Source organism: Haliotis asinina, chromosome 3 (assembly GCF_037392515.1).
Source record: "Haliotis asinina isolate JCU_RB_2024 chromosome 3, JCU_Hal_asi_v2, whole genome shotgun sequence".
Taxonomy (NCBI): domain Eukaryota; kingdom Metazoa; phylum Mollusca; class Gastropoda; order Lepetellida; family Haliotidae; genus Haliotis; species Haliotis asinina.
In genome coordinates, this window is record NC_090282.1 from 33,846,750 (window position 1) to 33,867,750 (window position 21,001).

The 21,001-nt window shown below is 40.5% G+C and overlaps 2 protein-coding genes across 2 annotated transcripts; one reads left to right on the forward strand and one right to left on the reverse strand.

Annotated features, from left to right (window-relative positions):
* Window positions 1-641: 641 nt before the first annotated feature.
* On the forward strand, window positions 642-10,350 carry LOC137276762 (exoskeleton protein RP43-like). The gene is made up of 14 exons (XM_067808402.1): window positions 642-703; window positions 1,525-1,606; window positions 2,203-2,336; window positions 2,756-2,929; window positions 3,049-3,148; window positions 3,459-3,595; window positions 4,605-4,754; window positions 5,026-5,113; window positions 5,670-5,791; window positions 6,128-6,283; window positions 7,815-7,893; window positions 8,454-8,575; window positions 8,895-9,059; window positions 9,521-10,350. Exons 4-14 carry the CDS (start codon window positions 2,851-2,853, stop codon window positions 9,826-9,828), a joined length of 1,506 nt encoding a protein of 501 aa, XP_067664503.1. The 5' UTR covers window positions 642-703; window positions 1,525-1,606; window positions 2,203-2,336; window positions 2,756-2,850; the 3' UTR covers window positions 9,829-10,350.
* Window positions 10,351-13,368: 3,018 nt separating this feature from the next.
* Window positions 13,369-14,358, reverse strand: LOC137278273 (uncharacterized). Its single transcript, XM_067810513.1, has one exon. It carries the CDS (start codon window positions 14,356-14,358, stop codon window positions 13,369-13,371), a length of 990 nt encoding a protein of 329 aa, XP_067666614.1.
* Window positions 14,359-21,001: the final 6,643 nt, after the last annotated feature.

Consider the following 21,001-nt stretch of genomic DNA (forward strand, 5'->3'; position numbering starts at 1 on the left):
ACTTTTCACTTACAATAACTCAATTAGCACAAAACTTCTGTTACGGAACCAAAACGATTTAAGGCTTGTTCGAAAAGTGCGAAGACGTTTCAAAAGTTGCAGCTGTTAACATTTAATGTTTGCGTACACTGACGAGAGGTTACTGACACTGTTTGGTACTGAGCAGTAGTACACGCATGCCCTCCTTTTCTACAGGTTTCACATGTGTGCGGAATATGAAAACATCGATGCACGATGCTGCTGATAGCAAATATGTGTTTGTTAATACATGTTTGTTTGGATATTGAGTAAGTGAGAGAGATTAGTTTTACCCCACACTCAGCTGTATGGCGGTGGTCTGTAAATAATCGAATCTGGACCAAACAATCCAGTGACCAACAACATGAGCATCGATCTGCGCAATATCGAACTGATGACATGTGTTAACCAACTCAGCGAGCCTGACCACCTGATCAAGTTAGTCGCCTCTTACGACAAGCATAGTTGCCTTTTATGGCAAGCATGGGTTGCTGAAGGCCAATTCTAACCCGGGACCTTCACGGGTCTGCTTGAATATTGGTGAAATAATTTTACGTAATTATATTGATACATGATATAATGAAGTTGCCTGAGTCAGAAATAATTTTATGTTCCAGCTGATCAATATCTAGGGAAATCCTGTTCGAACCAGATCCCCAGATACCAGAGTTCGAAGAATTCGCTGGTAGTACAGTTTATCACCAATAATATCACAACTGAGTCAGGCTTCATGCTTCAATATACTGCACGAAACGGTATTTGTTTCACGGCTTGCAGTTATATTACTAGTGTGTTTATATTAATTAATAAAAGGGAACGTTGATGACACGATCCCATAGTAGATAAATGTGTGGTATTGGCAGAATAAAAAACGACAGTCTCGACACTGGCTACGTCAAACCAGAGAAACCTCTACACATTTGTTTGTACCTCTTGGACGTAAGTCTGTACACGTATTACATTATCAGAACGCTCTGTTTCTATGAGTTTCAAAGGTTTGAGTATTATGACAGATCTGAATATAAGGACACGTCATAGTTAGGATAGTAGCGACATATAAGTAAAAACGGTGTAAATATAAACTTCAGGAATGTATAGACGTAAGACAACTTTTAAATAACTAAGGAGGTGATGTCAATATTATTCTGAACTTCCTGGCACTATATTTAGAACCTATCCTGTGGAATTTGCTAAAGGTTCACTCAAAATATATACAACCAGGAGGGTAAGTGAATAGAGATTGATAACTACAGTAGTGTTACGATGGGTGATGATACGCATAACATATTTATACAAATAATATCGAATATATAAAATTACTAAATAATAAAATACTAAATAATATAAAACTACTTTTCACTGTGTATGGGTAGAGTTCAGATTCGCAGGTAGGATTTAGTTACACCACTGTGCTTTGCTGGTCATATCTTTGAAGTTTGTAGTAGTTCACAAACAGTGCGTTTGTGTAATGAATGTGGAATTAATTAAAACAATTTGACATTTCAGTTGGTGACTGCAATAATACGTATCCCGTGTATTCTACACCCGTGATCATTCTGTCACCGGGATATCCCGACTCTTATGAAAGGTATGTTAAATGTACAGTACTGTAAACTCATGTCTATCCGTATGCCGCCGCTCAAAGCTGACACACATGGGGGTTAACAAATCAAAGCAAGCAGTACTGAGTTTTTAAAAGTCACAAAGGAACAAGGTAGGCCCTGATTAACAGAGTTTCATTGTATAATTCAGTTATACATGGGCGTCTAAGTTTATATGATGTGATTCACCTGCTTATCCAACAGAGCGATTTAAAGAGCACATTTGTATTTGCCTAGGGGAACTTATTGCAAGCATGGGACTAAATCGTATCATCCCCGAATATCATCTCCTAATCTTATCAGCATAAGTTTGTTAACAGTGAATATCGAATATTCAATAAAATTACAATACCCAATTTTCTTCCAGTGAATTGCTTCGCAATTGCATGACGAAACCGATAAAATCCGATTTTGTTTACAGCTTTAAAGATAACTGGAATGGTCACGTTTATGTCCATGCCAATGCACACTGTTTCTTACTGAAAATCTGTTACACACATGCCCTGTTGCGAAATATTTCTTACAGTTGTAAAGAGTTGTTGTTCAAACAATACACTATCGATAATGATTAGAATTGTTTCAGTAACTTGGAATGCTTCATAACAGTGGCCGATGTATCACGTCAAGACCAACAAAACCTGAAACTAGACATTGTCGACTCGGATTTAGATGGCGGCAACCTATACTGCGAAGATGACTCGGTTACTCTGTATCAAGGTGCGTGAGTAATGTTCGAAAACATGGAACAAGACCTATGTGTTGTCTGCTACATGCAAAAAGCGTTTAATCATAGACAAAGTAATCCCAACCCTTCCTCTGTTGTGAAATGCAAATAGACTGACTGTGTGTTGAGATTTGTCATGAACAAACCCTCATAGAATAAAGTAAATCTCGATATACAATTAACGAAAACTTGCATAACGAACTTCGACCTTCTCTTCACTGCTCTGACACTCCTGTAAATAACTGAACATCTGTTCAAAGCAACGTTTGATCCGACTTACTCAGTCTCGTTTATGCCTTGTGAATAGTGAATTTTGCAAAATTCAAAGTAAAATTCATGTCTGAGCAAAATGAAGAAGCTGAAACTTCAGTGTTTATTTGTGAGGCGTCTATACGTGTGTTTTTGAATGTAGGCCGGAGAGGGAGCGGGATAGAGAGCCGCATTGGAGAGTTTTGTGGTGATTCTTCAACAACACCAGTGAGTCCGTACTACTTCAACGGATTGATAATGAGTATGGTGTTCAAAACCAACGGTGACAAAAGTGGTCGGGGTTTCCGAATCCGTGCTTCACACGGCGTACGGAAAGGTATGTAAAAGAGCTGTTGCAGTAGATGTACATAATATTCGAAAGTTGAGACACCGCATCGTATTCTCCACACAGCGTAGCCTTCAGAAATAATACGACTGTATCTGTCAATGTTGCAGTGGTACCACCTCAGTCAGTAAACTGTGGCGCTCTGTTCCTTAACGCGACTACACATAGACAGTTCCTACAATCACCCGGATACCCGGTAAGATATCAAAGGTAAGTAATTTTTACTATTCATTTAGTATTCATCTCCGTTTCTGAATAACCTGCCCGATGTCAACAGTAAGTATTCGAGTTTACTCGTTTATACGTGCGTACACGTGTGTGTATGTATACCACATTCGAAAACAATCATCTGCAACATCAGCGGTTAACGTTTGTAGATCTTCACTGCCTATTTTCAGTGACATTATAGGTATAATTTCCATTCTATTTAAAATGTAATTATGGAATATATCATAAAGATAGAGCTGAGGCTCCAATTACATGGCGAGTAATACTGAAATGAATGAACTATTTCTTACAGGAATGAAGACTGTCGGTGGACAATAACGGCTTCTACTCCAAATATGATGGTGCGCATCGAAGTTGTCGACTCGGACATATACTCTGGTTATGGCTATTACGAAGACTGCAGCTATGACCATGTCACGGCTTATGACGGTGAGTTATTGGTCTCTACATCCGTGATGAACTGATAACGACCAAGAACAATGTATTGATCCATTGCATATTCTTTACAACAAACAAGATGATCAAGGACATGTGTTTATATTCCCGTGGGCCGGATAAAAACAGTGATTGTCCTGGACATAAATCTACGTTACTGCGTTACGTAACGTTACGTTACGTGGAGTTGTCAAGAAGGTCAGCGGGAGAGACCATCCGATCCTGCCTCTTTCAACAGGCATGGGTTGCTGTATATCAATTTTGTCTTCGATCAAACTGTCATTAGCATATCTGTCCACCACAAGGACTAAATATATAAAATGTTTGAAGGATCTGTTTAACAGAATCTATTTTCATTTAGTAATATTTATCAAGGGAATGTATTGATACATTTTGATAATAGTGTGCATTGTAATTAGTAAGTGATATTAATTAGATAATGGCTCTACCTGAAAAGGGGGTCAAACTAACGGAATTACTTACGTCCTTTTAATTCCAAGAATTTTATATGCTCAACATAATATCAAACGTGGAATATTTGTTATTTCAACGTTTGGCTAAATGTAACCTACTGGCTCATCCCTGATGGACCTTCTTTAGTTGTTGTTGGTCAATAACAAGAACAAATATGTTGTTTGACAATATGATATTTTACTGTGTACACCACAATCCCAATCAAATGATTTATTAGAATGGAAGTAATACCACGCGAAGTTCACTTTGAGAAGAATTACCAGAAAAATAGTATTCATAGACCGAACCACAGTATTTTAAATTCATACACGTCCTGGTGCTGAGAGGTGTCATGTGTGTTCCCATGGTTCCTAGTATGAGATCTACCATTAGTTGTTGGCGATCAATAGCTCGTTTTTCACATTGTATTGTCTTCTTTCATGAAATGGTTTAGTTTTACATGCTAGTGTTATATTCATATCTGTGATACTCTAGTATTTGTACTTTCCTACATTCGATTATGCTATGAAATTATTTTTATTCTTCCCAGGAACATCAGTCGTCAATGACATATTATTTTCATGGTGTGGCCCTTCACGACCGACCTTCCAGAGCACTGGATCAGCTGTGACTATTTACTTCCATACGGACATGTCATCAGTTAAACGGGGCTTCAAGCTGTCATACTTTGAAACGAATGGTATTTCCTTCTTCACAATTATTCCCTTTTAACTGTGCGAAATATATAGAATGCCTGTGAATACGCAAAGTGAGATATGCTACGAGTCAGGATCACAGTAAAATAGCGTTTTGAAGAGCTGACAAATAGGTTCAAATTCCCCAATACCCAAAATTCCAAAAAGACTACTGGGTTGTCACCACGAATGGATTCAGAAACCCTTTACCACCTTTGTCACAAAAATGACAAAATGACACGCTAATATATTGCTGAAATAATAACTTCTTTTCAGAACCATACCATTGTGGAGGAACTGTGAATATCACTACGACTGACTACACAACCATAACATCGCCTAACTACCCAGGACCTTACCCAAAGTAAGAAAATATAGTTGCAAGTAGTGATGGTTGGCACGCAACAGATAATAATGAATGTATACAAGAGAACAACCTGGAAGGAACTCATCGTCACTGTAGCCAATGCACGCACATGGTTTTAATCACATGATTCTGTCGTTTAGACTCGATTCATTAGCGATTTACAGCCGCCATATCACTGGAATGATAATTGAAAGTATCCTTCATACCATACAAATTGTCGGATTGTTTTCTACATTCTGGATCTTTATGTCCGACCTACGAAATGGCAGATGATGCTGAAATTACTTTCTATCTGACAAACAGTTGAGTTGAGAAAATTGAGATTAGGAAACTTAAATTATAAAAAGAAACATAAATATTGATCTTCTGTATTCACGGATGTAGTGCTTGTCAACGTTTACACCTGTATACAAATTGAATACAGGCATAAGTGAAATGTTTGTTTTGTTGTAATTTCGTAGCATTTCATAATATGCACTTCCTAAATTTCCTTCACCTGAAAGTGTTCAGTGCTGTGGTAGCATAACCCAGTGTGTTATGATTGTCATTTCAGCCATCAAGAATGCAGCTGGACCATACATGCTCAAGCAAACACGAACATTGAAGCAAAAGTGAGGAACATGGGGATTGAATCAACGACTCAGTGTACATTCGACTTCCTGGAAATATACGATGGTAATTATTCTTGAAACCATCTGACATTTGTGACATAGGAAAATAGCAGCACTCCAACTTTATATGTGCCATGTAAGCATAAGGTGATAAGGGATCGACATCAAATTCGACACAATTCATTCCTTTGAAAGATCCTGACTTTTATTTAGCCCGTGTTTCAATTGATATTCACCAAGTTCTCGTTTACATTGGATTATTAACAATCACGAGTTTAAGTATTGCAAAAGTCTACAACACATAATTAGAGCTTTTTATTTGCCATACATAAGAATGATAATAATAACATTTGTTTTAGGAATACTCGATTTTGTGTAAATGCGTTTGTTTTGTGTTCAGGAGTACAAACTAATTCATCAAGTGCCGGAAGGTTATGTGGGGATGACGACGCTAACTACATCAGTTTCGGTCACATCATCACCGTTAGGTTTCACTCAGATTCATCAACCAGAAACAAAGGATTTCAGATGCAGCTCAAAGCGGGACGCTTTAGCGGTAAGAAACGTGGAACTGCAACACTGCAGTACACATGACTGAACAGTCCGTATATTGACATTTTCCGTGTGTATCAACAGAAAAAGTACAAAGGTGGTATTTTTCCATGTAAATTTTCGAATTTGAATCATTGGTGTCCATGTTATCAGTGAACGCTGTCTGCAAACATTTCCGAGTTTGAATCCAGTGTCTTTAAGGACAACTCGCCACAAGGCACCAAAACCTGTTTTCCTCAATAAATGTGACCGGGAAGAAAATCATGCGCATGCGTTTCCTTTTGCACACACATTCCATGCATCATTTCCAATAAAAGTCGCGGTGTGTGTGTGTGTGGTGGGGGATTAGGTGGTGGTGGTTGGGTAGGGTAGGTGGTGGTGGTGGGAGTTCAATACTCTTGCGACAGCTGACAATCGTAAATTTGGTGTTAAAGTCATGCCTAGACTTACTGAGTCTCAGTCTGCGATTGCGTGTCACAGAGTGCCATAGCAAGAGTTTGGCATCGCTACCAGTAGCAAGGGTCAACATGTGATCGCCCCAGGTCAGGTCGGCCCCGTGTGGCCACTCCCGCTCAGGACAGGTTTATTCGGCGCAGACGTTTGCGGCAGCAGGTTCACCACAGCATCCTCCACAACATCGGTACTGGAACAATTTCTGATCAGACTGTGAGGATCCGCTTACGTAAGGCTGGTATTCGTTCCAGGTGACCTTTGCCAGCACCTGTCCTGAGACGTCAACATCGTCAACAACCCGGACAGTTGTGTCGCTAATATCTTCCATGGTCATTGCAAAGGTGAAGAACTGTCATCTGCACGTTACATGATACGACGTCCCGACGTCGTAACGAATGCTACGCTGCAGATTGTGTACAGGAAGTGGACAGATTTGGTGTTGAGAATGTCATGGTATGGATTGGCATCTCATACAGTGGCAGGACAGATCTCATTCAGGTCCAGGGCAATTTCGCAGCTCGACGTTACCGTGCTGAAATCATTAGGCCTCATTTCCTTCATTTCATAAGCCGCCAGAACGTCATTTTTCAGCATGATAACGCTCGTTCGCATACAGCAAGAATAACCAGCGATTTCCTTGCCCAGAGCAGGTTCTTGATTGGCCCTCACGATCACCGGATCTTAACTCTATTGAGCATTTGTAGGACGAATTGGATCCTCGTGTGCGACAGCGTGACCCTCAGCCACAGACGTTACCTACTCTGTTTGTGTCCTTGACGAAAGAGTACCAACTCATTCCCAGGCACTTCATCCGGAATCTTCATCCAGTCTATGGGACGCCGATACCAGGCAACCATTGATGTTAATGGTGGCCACACAAGATGCTGACTGCTCTGCGACCTTGACCTTGGAACATTTGTCATTTGTGACGTACAGTTTCTTGCAGCATTTGACCGTTAATGTTCATTCAGGTTTTCCTCATGACTGCCCAGTATCACTGAACCTTAAGTGTAGAAACTGATAACAATTTTCTGCCATGCGTTTCTTTTTTTAGTAGTATATTTTGTTATATTATATTTCAGTTTCTGCGACAGAGGAGTTTACAGCTTCCTACAGTAACCAGTACATATATTCCCCGAATTACCCATTTAATTACCCCAGGTGAGTGTTTGAATATACACACAATGTCCGATTCCGATTACTTATGCCGACAATCAATAAAATGTTCAAATAAGAGGAAGGTAATCAATACTGGTCAGCCTGTTTTTTGACTAGGTATTGGCAAGGTCATCGCAAACTTCTATTGTGTCTGTAGATGTCATACAATACAATGTGAATATGTTTAATAGTTTCAATGGTGAAAAGAATGAGAACATGATCCGATTCGTCAGACTTGACAATAGTATAAACAATATGATGGTAATGGCAGAGACTGCACTAAACATCCTAGTGATTGACACCATGAGCATCTGCTGGGAAACAATGTCATGCAATCCTGACCTCCCGATACCGTCATTCTACTGTTACGACAAAAGTGGATCGCTGAAGATAAATTCTTAACCGATTTATCACGAGTGTTAAACTTTACGAGGTGAAATATTTTTTCTTAGAAATGTTATGACAAGTAGAACAAGCAGAAAAATCATCACTGGTGAAAGGTACGCATGTCGACTGTTTTAGCAGATCGTATGAGCACAATACGCCTGTGTTCTATGTTCCAGTAACGCTGAGGTCGGCTGGAAGATCACCGCGGATGAAGACTACATTGTCAAAGTCAATGTTATCAAATCAAGATTCGAAGCTTCTTTCGGTTGTACCAGTGACTACGTGGAGGCATTTAACGGTATGAAATGGGCATTATATTTTAAATCACTTGACAGCAATTTCGGCTACAACTATTTTATTTACGTAATATACAAGCATCTCACAAACATTGAATGGTCGAAGTGAATACATTTTGTATTCTCTGTGTCGCAAAGTGCTTGTGTTGTAGAAAATGGTCCACATGCGTGTATGAACATTCTGTGCATTAACTTTCTGTACCAGTCCAAGAGTTATGATCTTTATGGTTCCAGTGTAATTATCGAATACATGTGGACACGCCATTGTAGAATATGCTACTGCAATGACGTGTAAGAAATGTATGACTTGTTGTTTTAAAGGACCGGACTCGAATGCCCCTTCACTTGGCCGCTGGTGCGGAAAGAGTGAACCCATCAAACGCAGTTCTGGTCCTGTTATGTTCCTGAAATTCAAGTCAGATTCATCTGATGTTGATCGTGGGTTCAAGATACAGTATACCAACGAATATAGTTATCATGCACCTGGTAAGTGTCGGGCAAGTTGATCATGAATTTTATAGCCCTATACTCGTTGCCATCGAGTTGGAAAGGCAAAATGAATCAGTGTATAAACATGGTATTTGGGTGAGTGGAGAAGGTAAGTGACAAACATCCTGTGTTGGAGATCCCGAATACCACTCTTGCTTGGATATTGTTGCAGCAGTTAGGTCTACAGCCAGGTGGCTGTCTGACAAATGTCGTCATCTGTTTGCCAAATAGTCGTCCTTTTTTCGGGCGAACATTTCACTTGCATGTGATTTGGCAATCTAATTAATGTGTTACATCTGTTAGTCGATATTCAATCTGACTGTTAATATGCGAAGAAGGGAGATCTACTGTCCATGGGCAACCCGTGATTTTTTTCCAGTGATGACAGGGTACATGAACCTCTCAATGCCTTAAGTACTGAGTATTATCTAATTTTTGTGTATCATCATATTTTATAGTTTTGGAATCTGATGTTGGAGCCATTGTTGGAGGTACGCTTGGTGGTGTGTTTAGTTTGATTCTCATAATAAGCGTAATCGTCATAATCATCTACAAACACGGCCAACGTACTACTGCAACCAACCGCCAAGTGCAATATACTGTAGGCCAGGTTCCTGTGATCAACCAGTTTGGCCAAGCACAGATCACCACCGCGATGCCCCCAACATCTTTTACTGCATCTCCTACCTACACAGCTGCAGCTCAGGGTGCTGCCATGCCTGCTTCAGGATACACCAATGCGGAAGAACTGCCAAACAAATATTGAAGTCCCTTGTATCCCATGATATCATCATTCTGTCATGAATACAACCGGACAGTGAGGTCTTTGATCTTTTGATGAAGCATCTATGAGAGATTGTCGATAACAGGGACACGACATGTTGTGATATGTATTGATACTTGTATCTTAGTTATCTCCCATATTTTTCATTTTTTTATGACAGGAAATTAGATGTTTGGCTGCGAATTTAATATACTTGATATTGTTGTAATATTAATATTAAGATACTTGTATATAGCTGTTTGATATGTTAATGTACTTAAATGCTGTACAGAAATGCATGATGTAAATATTCACCGATCGTGTTTGCTTGTCTGTACTCCATATGTAACAAATCCCTCAGGTACCATGGATCTGAATGTATAAATATAACGTTTATTATGTTTTTGTACTCCAATCGGTTTGGAAATAATGTATCACATGGTACTTTTCTCTTTATCATATGTTCTTTTCTGCATTGGTATAAAATGCAATAATAATAAAGATATGAATAAAACGAAGACCACATTTTCGATTCTTTTGTTCTATATTCACATCCACATACATATACATATATACTGAATAGCAAAAGTAACGTCGTCATATTGACATTTATGTATGAATAGAGTATTTGAAACTGTTTTGTTTTTAAATATACACCACAAGTCAAGTTTGAGGAACACATAAATCGTGGTCGTGTAGCCTGTTTTGTCTGATAAAGTTTTGCTTGAAATTGAATTTTATGTATTGTTTTTGTTTGTGAAAAGGGAAAACTTTGTACAAACACAATACCGAAATGCACATTAAACATGCGTGTAATTAGGCACGGCTTTGATTGCCCACTTGAAGGGCAATCGTTCACTTGTTTTCTGAACTCAACAGCTGTGGCTAGATTTGACATTAAGTAAAATTAAGTAGATGTCTTTTTGAAATAGCCACTCAGTGATGAGCATAAACTACCCCGTCGTATACTGCAAGTACAGATAATTGTGCATGTTTTAGATACTGACACCGTACCGTTGTCAAGAATCTGCACCGAAACGTCGCTATCACGCAATAAAGAAGTTGTTATCCATACAATTTGTCCTATTTGTACACCTCAACTTCTAAAATGCCACTCAAACAAGTTTCTTTATACATCCTAAGTATGACACCGTAAAGAATGGTGCTTTGACACAGCAAGTTATATCTGTGTAAAATGAATGCTCACTGTGAATGCTTACGAGTGTTGTTTTTTTCGTTCCTAAATAACCACCAGCTGTTCCAAGTGAACATAAAAACTCAATGTTGGAACACTTTTATCCCACAGAATCGAGAGTCCAAAAGATGTTAAAAATAGAGACTTATTTTGTTGTTAGTTACATTTATCAAACTGGTAACAAGACGGTCAAAGGTAAGGAGTGTCGAGAGTGCTGGTTGTAATAGCTTGTGTGGACTGATAAAAGACACGTTTTTCTTGTTGAGGATCTACTATTTGAGCTTTATGCTGCAAAATTGCGATGAAGTATACATGCTGCTCGATCTCGAAATGCATATTACAAACATTACTGATCTGGGTTATATCGAACTAAAATTAGTTTTGTTATAACATCGCTTCTCGCTCTCTCACCAAAACTCAAATACATTCATGGCTATTAAACAGTAAGCTATTTTAGGTGAATTCTAAGTACTAAACGTTTAAGTACAACTCTAGAACACCCGTGCCAACGAGTTTGGGTGTTCATGTGAGCAATAGTCAACAACTGACAGCCCTTTGGAAACATATATGCATAGTCATTCACACTGGCATTCCTTCCACTTATCATGAACACAGATAACAATTTCACCTTATAGCAACATTGCTATGTAAAGTTATTATGGGGACTGTTACGATTTTCGGTATCACAAAGCTGTTCAGCATCATCGTGTCAGACATACGTATTTATTGTGGAAGCGTTTATTCTACGTTGTACAGGAGAGTCTCCTCCTGGTATTCCAGCTGTTGTCAATCAGTCAATCTGTATTTCTTGTTGTGGAGGCCACAGGCCTACATTTACAACTGGCCATGAGAGACTATATACTATATACTATATACTATATACTATATACTATATACTATATACTATATACTATATATTATATACTATATACTATATACTATATACTATAAATAAACATGTAGTTCGGTTATGTTACATTATGTAGGTATTCCAGCTGTTGTCAGTCAATCTGTATTTCTTGTAGTGGAGGCCACAGGCCTACATTTACAACTGGCCATGAGAGACTATATACTATATACTATATACTATATACTATAAATAAACATGTAGTTCGGTTATGTTACATTATGTAGAGATGAATGTTCAAGACGCATAGCCTTGTGAAATGAGTGCTTGCCTTGTCAATGATGTAGCAGGGCTGCGTCAGTCACGCACAGACAACAGAAACTGCTTTTGTTGTTCCTCAATGGCCAACGGTTTATTTGTGGTGAATACAGGTGAAAACAATAACCCTGAAACAATCAGGTGTACAATAAAATAGATGCAGCAATATACACTTGCTATTTAGACAGATATACACATATTATTCATGTATATGCTGTAACGTTATAAAATAGTTGCTTCAGTAACCAATTACTTTGTACAAAATGTCTTCCATTTGAGTTACATCATACTGGCATATAAACAATGGATAAACCTACCAGGTGTGTGGGCCTAGGTTTATTTCACACCTGGGGACGCTGTTGTCTCTATCAAACGATTGTCTGAAGAGGAAATAATCATACTAATATGTACAGACATGCTAATATATACAAAGAATACTCAGCAATGATACAGTATTCAAACATACAAATTTGGCTGTAGCTGAGCAAGATATAAAACAATACAAGAATAAGATCTCATTCATTCATTCATTCATTCATTCATGGTTACAAAGCTATACTTGTGTTCATCTGTTTATAACACACCTTGCCTTATATCAATCATGTTATTAATATTACATTTTAATGGATTCTGAGTGTTTATTGGACCATTTACACCAATAAGAACATCAAATACACAGTACTATGCGTTTAAGAATAGCAAACACTTATACAACTACTAGATATGTCCAAATGTGATATCGCATGAACAATAAGTAAATAAAATAGCCAAATTACCTCAGAATGCGATCCAAAGACTGTGTCCAAATGTATGTCCCGTCAAATCAACATGTCATATCAACAACTGACGGTTGAATGTGGAGTGACCACAAACCTTGTAATGTGTAAAAGGTGTAAAGCTTAGCTGATTGCCCAAGCTGGCTATGAAGACAAAACAAAGGACCTAGGTGGGAAAGGGCTTTTGTTATTGTGTTGTGTGGTGAACATGCGATAAGCATGCTCAGTGAACTGGCTGTGAGTGATAGTTAAGGCAGGCTGAATAACAGGATAAATAATATAGCTAAAACTATGTAATGAATTTTGAAGAATTTATTTACATGAATTCTAATCAATATACAACATGTTAAAATATACAAAATCTGTCACTGCCACATACTTCCCTCCTGTGGAAAATGACGTCCACGTCATTCTTTGGATTCATCAATTAGTGAAAGAAGTGCTTTAGAAATGCCGCTGCTGATGTGACCAATGACGCCAGTAGCAGCTAACTGTTCTATACGCCGACTCTTCTGATGCCAATCTGGATCAGAAGTCTGGCACATCACATATTCCCCGGACATCTGCCATGTTGGTCTCTTGGTTTGGCGTCCAGAACGTCGTGGAGGCGGTGTTGGTTTTGAGACAAATACAGGAGGAGATTCTCTTCCAACTGAGTCTTCTTGCTCTGATGTGTCTTCAGGTCCTGCTTCTGTGCCGTCTTCAGTATCAGTCTGCATGTGGTCGTCACCACCAGAAGCATTACCATCTGTCTCAACAGACACATGGTCGTCACCACTTGTCTGTGAGATAGATGTATCCTTATCCACAGTTTTCTCACTGATGAAAGTGTCTTCATCAGGAACTGCTGGAATTATATCCAGAGCTTCCTCATCTGACTCATTATCCTGGGTGTCTTCTAATTCCAAGGTGTTTGATGAATTGGTGACTGGTTTAGCAGGTGTCCTGGATCTTGGTGCAGGTGTTGGCTTTGGTGCAGATGGTGCCTCAAATATGGGAACTGATCCAATGGGTAAGAGGTGATTCCGATGAAGGGTCCTCTTCCTCCCCTCTCCTGTCTCTCTCCGCACAACAAACACAGGGATATCCTGGTTTGGCTGCGAGAGAACAACAAACGGATCCTCTTCCCAGCGATCTGCCAATTTGTGTTTCCCATCAAATGCAAGTGCTTTTACCAGTACTCTGTCACCAGTCTGAACAGTCGCGCCACGCACTCTCAAGTCATAACCAGTCTTCTGTCTATCCTTTGCCGTCTCGGATGCTCTGGCTGCTAAGTCATAAGCCTCTTGAAGTTTCTTTCGAAGAGAATCCCCATATGATGAAACTGATTCATGTCCCTGGTTGGTTCCAATGCCAAAAGTCAGATCAATCGGCAGACGGGGCTCTCGACCAAACATCAAGTAAAATGGAGACTGGTTGGTGGACTCATGTCTGGTACTGTTATATGCGTGAACAAGGGGAGCAACATAGCTCTTCCAGTCTGTCTTCTTATCAGGCTCTAGAGTTCCAAGCATGCTGAGCAGTGTCCCGTTGAATCGCTCAACCATCCCATTGCCCATTGGATGATATGGAGTAGTCCTGCTCTTCTCCATTCCCAGGATGGTACATAGCTCCTTCATCAGACGGCTCTCAAAATTAGCTCCTTGGTCACTGTGTATACGCTTGGGAATGCCATAGTGTAAGATGAAGTTCCTAAAGAACACTTCTGCTGTTGTTTTTGCAGTCATGTTGGTTGTTGGAATTGCTTGTGCATATCTTGTAAAATGGTCAGTTATGACAAGTACATTCTGATGACCACTTTTAGAAGCTTCCAGTGACAAAAAGTCAAGGCATACCAACTCCAAGGGCTGTGTAGTAGATATGTTTATCAGAGGCGCACGAGCATTGGTTGGGGACTTCCTGCAGAGGCATCGACCACATCTTTGAATATAATCCTCCACATCCTTGTGCATTCCTGGCCAGAAGAAACGGTCACGTAGGAGCGATAATGTGCGGTCTCTACCAAGATGTCCAACGTCATCATGCAGTGCTCTCAGTGCATCCTCTATGTAGGCAGAAGGCAGTACCAGCTGTTGTCTCTCTTGTCCATCCAGTATAACCTCCCTGTACAGAACTCCGCTCTGTAATGTCAACCTGTCAAAGTGCCGATGAAATGCAGTATTAGCTTGGCATGGTGGATAGTCCTGTCGTCTTGGTTTCTTCCTTGATTTAACCAGTGTTATCCATGGTTTCAGGATGCCATCTGAAGACTGAGCCATTCTCCAATCTCGCTGTGTCATTGCTGGAAGATGCTGTCCAGGTGGATCCATATCAGTGACCTCTGGTGACATGGAGAGGCATAATGACTGTATTGCTGGGTGATCCTGCACAGTGTTGCATACTGCTCTGACTGACTCAGACGACATCTGGGACTGTTGACGACCATCCTCTATTCCCGGGAGTCTGGATAACCCATCTGCGTCAGCATTATTGAGACCTGGTCTATACACAATATCGAAGTTGTATGCAGCAAGGGCTGCCAGCCATCGGTGTCCCGTGGCATCGAGCTTGGCTGTGGTGAGTACGTAAGTAAGAGGGTTATTATCTGTGTAGACAGTGAAGCTATTACCATACAGATAATCATGGAACTTTTCAGTCACCGCCCACTTGAGTGCTAGAAACTCAAGGCGATGAGCTGAATAGTTTCCCTCAGATTTGCTAAGTCCTCTACTTGCATAGCTGATGACTCTTTTCATTCCATCCTGTTCTTGGTACAGAACTGCACCAAGGCCACAGGTGCTGGCATCAGTGTGCACCTCGAATGACTTGCTGTAATCGGCATATCCGAGGATGGGTGGTGAAGTGAGAAGATCCTTGAGCTGACAGAAAGCTGTTTGTTGAGATGTTCCCCACAGAAACGGTTTATCAGCATTTGTAGTCCTTGCATTTCCACGTTTCTTGGGCCTTGTACCAGGTATTAAGGAAGTCAGTGGCTTGGCAATCTTTGCAAAGTCTCGCACAAACTTACGGTAGTATCCTGTAAAACCCAAAAACTTTCGAACTTCCTCAGGATTCCTAGGAATGGGCCAATCCTTGATACGTTTCACCTTATCTGGATCAGCTTCTATACCATGCTCTGAGACGACATGTCCACGAAATTTAATCTTAGTCTTGAAGAAGGAGCACTTGTCTGGGGTGAGCTTCATTCCAGTGTCCCTGATTCTTTGAAGGACCTGCTGCAGACGCTCCAGATGTTCTTCATATGTTGTGGAGAACACGATGATATCGTCCAAATAAATCAGACATATTTTGAGGTGAAGTCCATCGAAACACTCAGCCATGAGCCTCTGATATGTTGCTGGGCTATTGCAAAGTCCAAATGGCATACGATTGTATTCGAAGAAACCTAATGGACCAACCGTGAAAGCTGTTCTCTCCTTATGGCACTCCTCAATCTCCACCTGGTGATACCCGCTTTTCATATCCAGAGTGCTGTAGAATTTGGATCCTGCAAGGGCGTCAAACATCTCTTCTATACGTGGCAGAGCACAGGAGTCCTTTATGGTCTGACGGTTAAGCTGTCGGAAGTCGACACATAGGCGTAATTTTCCGCTTTTCTTGCGCACTAATACAACATTGGATGACCAAGGTGAAAAGGAATGACGGATGACTCCACTTGTAAGAAGTTGTTGCAGATGTTCCTTCACTTCTTGGTACATGGCGGGTGGAATTCTTCTGTGCCTCTGCTTGAAGGGTTGGTCATCTTTAAGGTCAATCCTGTGCTTCACTGATGTCACATGTCCAATGTCTTGTTCGCCCATAGAAAATACATCAAGAAACTGCGAAATGGTTTCCTTCCCAAGCTGGAGTTGTTCAGGTGTGACTCCAGCCTCACTGAAATCCATTAAATTCAAAGCCTGCTGACCTTCATCCTGTGTTGTTGTTTGGGTTGGGAGACCCTCAATGGAAACAACTTGAAGCTTGCATAGCAGGGCTCTTGTCGGAATAGATACTGTCCTTGTGGTGACATTGGAAACATGAACTTGAACCATGATCCTCTCATTGTAATGGAAATCAACAATGGTTGGTGCAATGTCTAGATCGGGTGGGATGGCAGAGTTCTTGGTCGGTTGTACAACAGCACAGGTGTCTTTGTAGACTATAGGCTTGCACAAGTATCCCTGTATAACTCTCTCAGTGTTAGGTGAAATGGTAACACGACCATGCTCAGCACTGCGAACCTTACCTAACGAGTAGTTGTGTCTTGCAAGTTCCTTCTCTAGCATATTGCGAAATGCCATATACCATGGTGTATGGATATCAGCCTTTTGAAGAAATCGGCTCCCATACTGATTCTTGCATTCATCCATGTAGCAAGATAAAATATTTGTGCCTAGCAGCACTGGGACTGTGGTGTTATATGGTGTATCAGGGACAACTAGCATAATACAAGGCAGTTTGGCTGAGGTTGCACCTACACCCTCAACTTCAACCTCTATATACCCATCATAAGGAAGGTGCTGGCCATCTACACACTCTATCTTCAGAATGGCATCCAAGGGCCGTAGGGGTGCAGCTGATAAGGACTCAACGTAAAAGCTATGGGACACAGTTGATACTGTTGATCCAGTATCTAATAAGGCTCTTGCTCCTATTCCATTTACAAACACTGTACCTTCATTAGGTTTGCCTATCAGGGTGGCTACCTGTTGGTTGCTGTTGGGTGGGCGTTTAGGTCCAAAGCCTATGGTTTGCCCCGTCCCATAGGCGTCTTCCTGTTTAAAGAGAACTTTGAATGAACTAGCCTCACACGACATCCATACTGTAAGTGTCCTGGTTGTTTACATCGAAAACAAATAGGCTCTTGGGTATCTGGGTGTCTAAAATGATGCTGATCCTGGGAGGTTCTTGGAGTTGATTGATTCCACATTCGAGTCTGTGGTCTTGTGGGGGGCAATGACCAATGTTGCTCCTGGGATGGATATTGTGATCGCCAATATGATTCTGACCCAACTCCTGCAGTAAATCCATGGTTTATTTGTGGATATTGCCATGGTGTGCTGTTGTTAGATTGAGGAGTGTCCCGTTGCTTCTCCAGCTCAGCAACTTCAGTTGTCAACTGTTTCAAGATCCCCTTGATCTCCTTCATCTCTGGATCCTGGGCAGCTACAGCGGCCATATTGGGGGTTGCACCTTTCCTCCCCGTCCTTCCTCCCCGTTGCTGCAGGTCTGCCTCTGCTCGTCGAAGAGCCCTTAGAAGATCTTCGTAACTGTTGCCCTGGTCAAATATGTGTGCTGTCAGATCTCTCAGCTCTGGTTTAGATCCTGACCATAGCTGGGTCCTCAACATCTCACTCCTAGTCTCCAGTGGAATGGATCCCTGAGTTGCAGCCTGGTTCAGTAGATGTTCGAGCCTACAATCCCATACAGCAACATCTTCTGACTCTCCCTGGCGTGCACCATAGAAACATGCTAGCAGAGACTGATTCCTGTCAACGCTACCGAATATACTTTCTAACTTAGAAAGTAACTGTTTCAAATCAGCTTCTGGACCTAGGCACATAGCGATTGTGGCTGCCTTCCCACGTAAAGAATGCTGCACGGTATTGGCGACAGCTTGCAGAGACAACGATTTGTTCTGTAGCAAACATTCAACTTGATACTTCCAGACTTCGAATGAAGTCTCACCCTTCTGTTCGCCTGAGAAGGATGGTAACCTTGTGGCTTGTGTCAAGGTAACTGGTGACGAAAAAATGGAGGGAGATTGGTTCTGACATTGTCCTGAACTAAATGCACCTTCAGATTCATCTTCAGTCTTTACCATAGTCGGAGTATAGCTCTTCATCCATTGTACTAAGTCCTTCGGACTATCGGACTTGGGCAAGGTCTTTAGTGCCTTGAAAGCTCCAATCAGATTCTTTACTTCCTCTTGTGTTGGTTCAGTCATAGTGAAAGTAATGAAGGAAGCAATCAAATGTAAACGAGGAACAGCGGGTGTGAGAACCGTATAGGTAGGCGTCCAGTTGGCCTCGTGAGAAATGAGAAATACCTCGGCGCGAGACAAGAAACCCCAAAACCCCAAAACAGGTAGGGCCAAATGCATAAGAAAGTGTTATTTGTGGCTGAGCACTGGGGATGGTCATAAATTGACTGGTGTGGCAGGGTAAGGGGAAATGCCTATAAGGTGTGACGACTAAATGTAACACAATATCTGCCCATTCCCATGAACCCACAATCAATCCTAATCAATGAAACCAGAAGCCTGAACATAGGCAAAATGAACCACAACCATAAGCAATACTGCCTATAACCAGATGAACAAGACAACACCTATCGGATACTAAAGTAAATCTTGATCTATTTATATGAATGTCTAAATGCACTTTATTTGTTTGTTGTATGAAGTCAAGCATTCATATCTGTTGAGTATTCTCATTCACGCACACAATCATCAAGGCTGAGGTGAAGAAAAAACACTGGACAACTGCCACATTTATGGAAGTCAGTTCTGAAATGCATGAGCATTCATTCTAGGTCTAAGTATTCACCGAACATGTTTGCAACAAAATCTAAATTGGCCAAGTAATACTATCCATACAGGCACAACATGGGTACATGATATTCAGTGAAAATGTACAATCGGGAATTCAGAACATATTCAAACATTGGTTTGCAAATAAGAATGATTATATGTACATGAATGTGTACATGATGGTTATTTGAACCGCCGATTACAAAAGTCAAGCGTAACTTGAGTACAAATCTGTACAATGTATTACAAGTGTAGCTGAATCTACACTCAAGTGTCTCTGTATCTACAGATAAGATACCAGTTGTGTATGACAGGATAAAACGTAGCTCACGTCATGCTGTTTCCCATGGATGACGTCATGATACAGGTAAAAGGTGTGGGTAGGATCTCAAGTGTAGATGACAACAGACTCGTCCTCAGATCTCTGGTTAGGCCATTCCTCACTGGGGGCTCCAATGTAGCAGGGCTGCGTCAGTCACGCACAGACAACAGAAACTGCTTTTGTTGTTCCTCAATGGCCAACGGTTTATTTGTGGTGAATACAGGTGAAAACAATAACCCTGAAACAATCAGGTGTACAATAAAATAGATGCAGCAATATACACTTGCTATTTAGACAGATATACACATATCATTCATGTATATGCTGTAACGTTATAAAATAGTTGCTTCAGTAACCAATTACTTTGTACAAAATGTCTTCCATTTGAGTTACATCATACTGGTATATAAACAATGGATAAACCTACCAGGTGTGTGGGCCTAGGTTTATTTCACACCTGGGGACGCTGTTGTCTCTATCAAACGATTGTCTGAAGAGGAAATAATCATACTAATATGTACAGACATGCTAATATATACAAAGAATACTCAGCAATGATACAGTATTCAAACATACAAATTTGGCTGTAGCTGAGCAAGATATAAAACAATACAAGAATAAGATCTCATTCATTCATTCATTCATTCATTCATGGTTACAAAGCTATACTTGTGTTCATCTGTTTATAACACACCTTGCCTTATATCAATCATGTTATTAATATTACATTATAATGGAATCTGAGTGTTTATTGGACCATTTTCACCAATAAGAACACCAAATACACAGTATTATGCGTTTAAGAATAGCAAACACTTATACAACTACTAGATATGTCCATATATGATATCGCATGAACAATAAGTAAATAAAATAGCCAAATTACCTCAGAATGCGATCCAAAGACTGTGTCCAAATGTATGTCCCGTCAAATCAACATGTCATATCAACAACTGACGGTTGAATGTGGAGTGACCACAAACCTTGTAATGTGTAAAAGGTGTAAAGCTTAGCTGATTGCCCAAGCTGGCTATGAAGACAAAACAAAGGACCTAGGTGGGAAAGGGCTTTTGTTATTGTGTTGTGTGGTGAACATGCGATAAGCATGCTCAGTGAACTGGCTGTGAGTGATAGTTAAGGCAGGCTGAGTAACAGGATAAATAATATAGCTAAAACTATGTAATGAATTTTGAAGAATTTATTTACA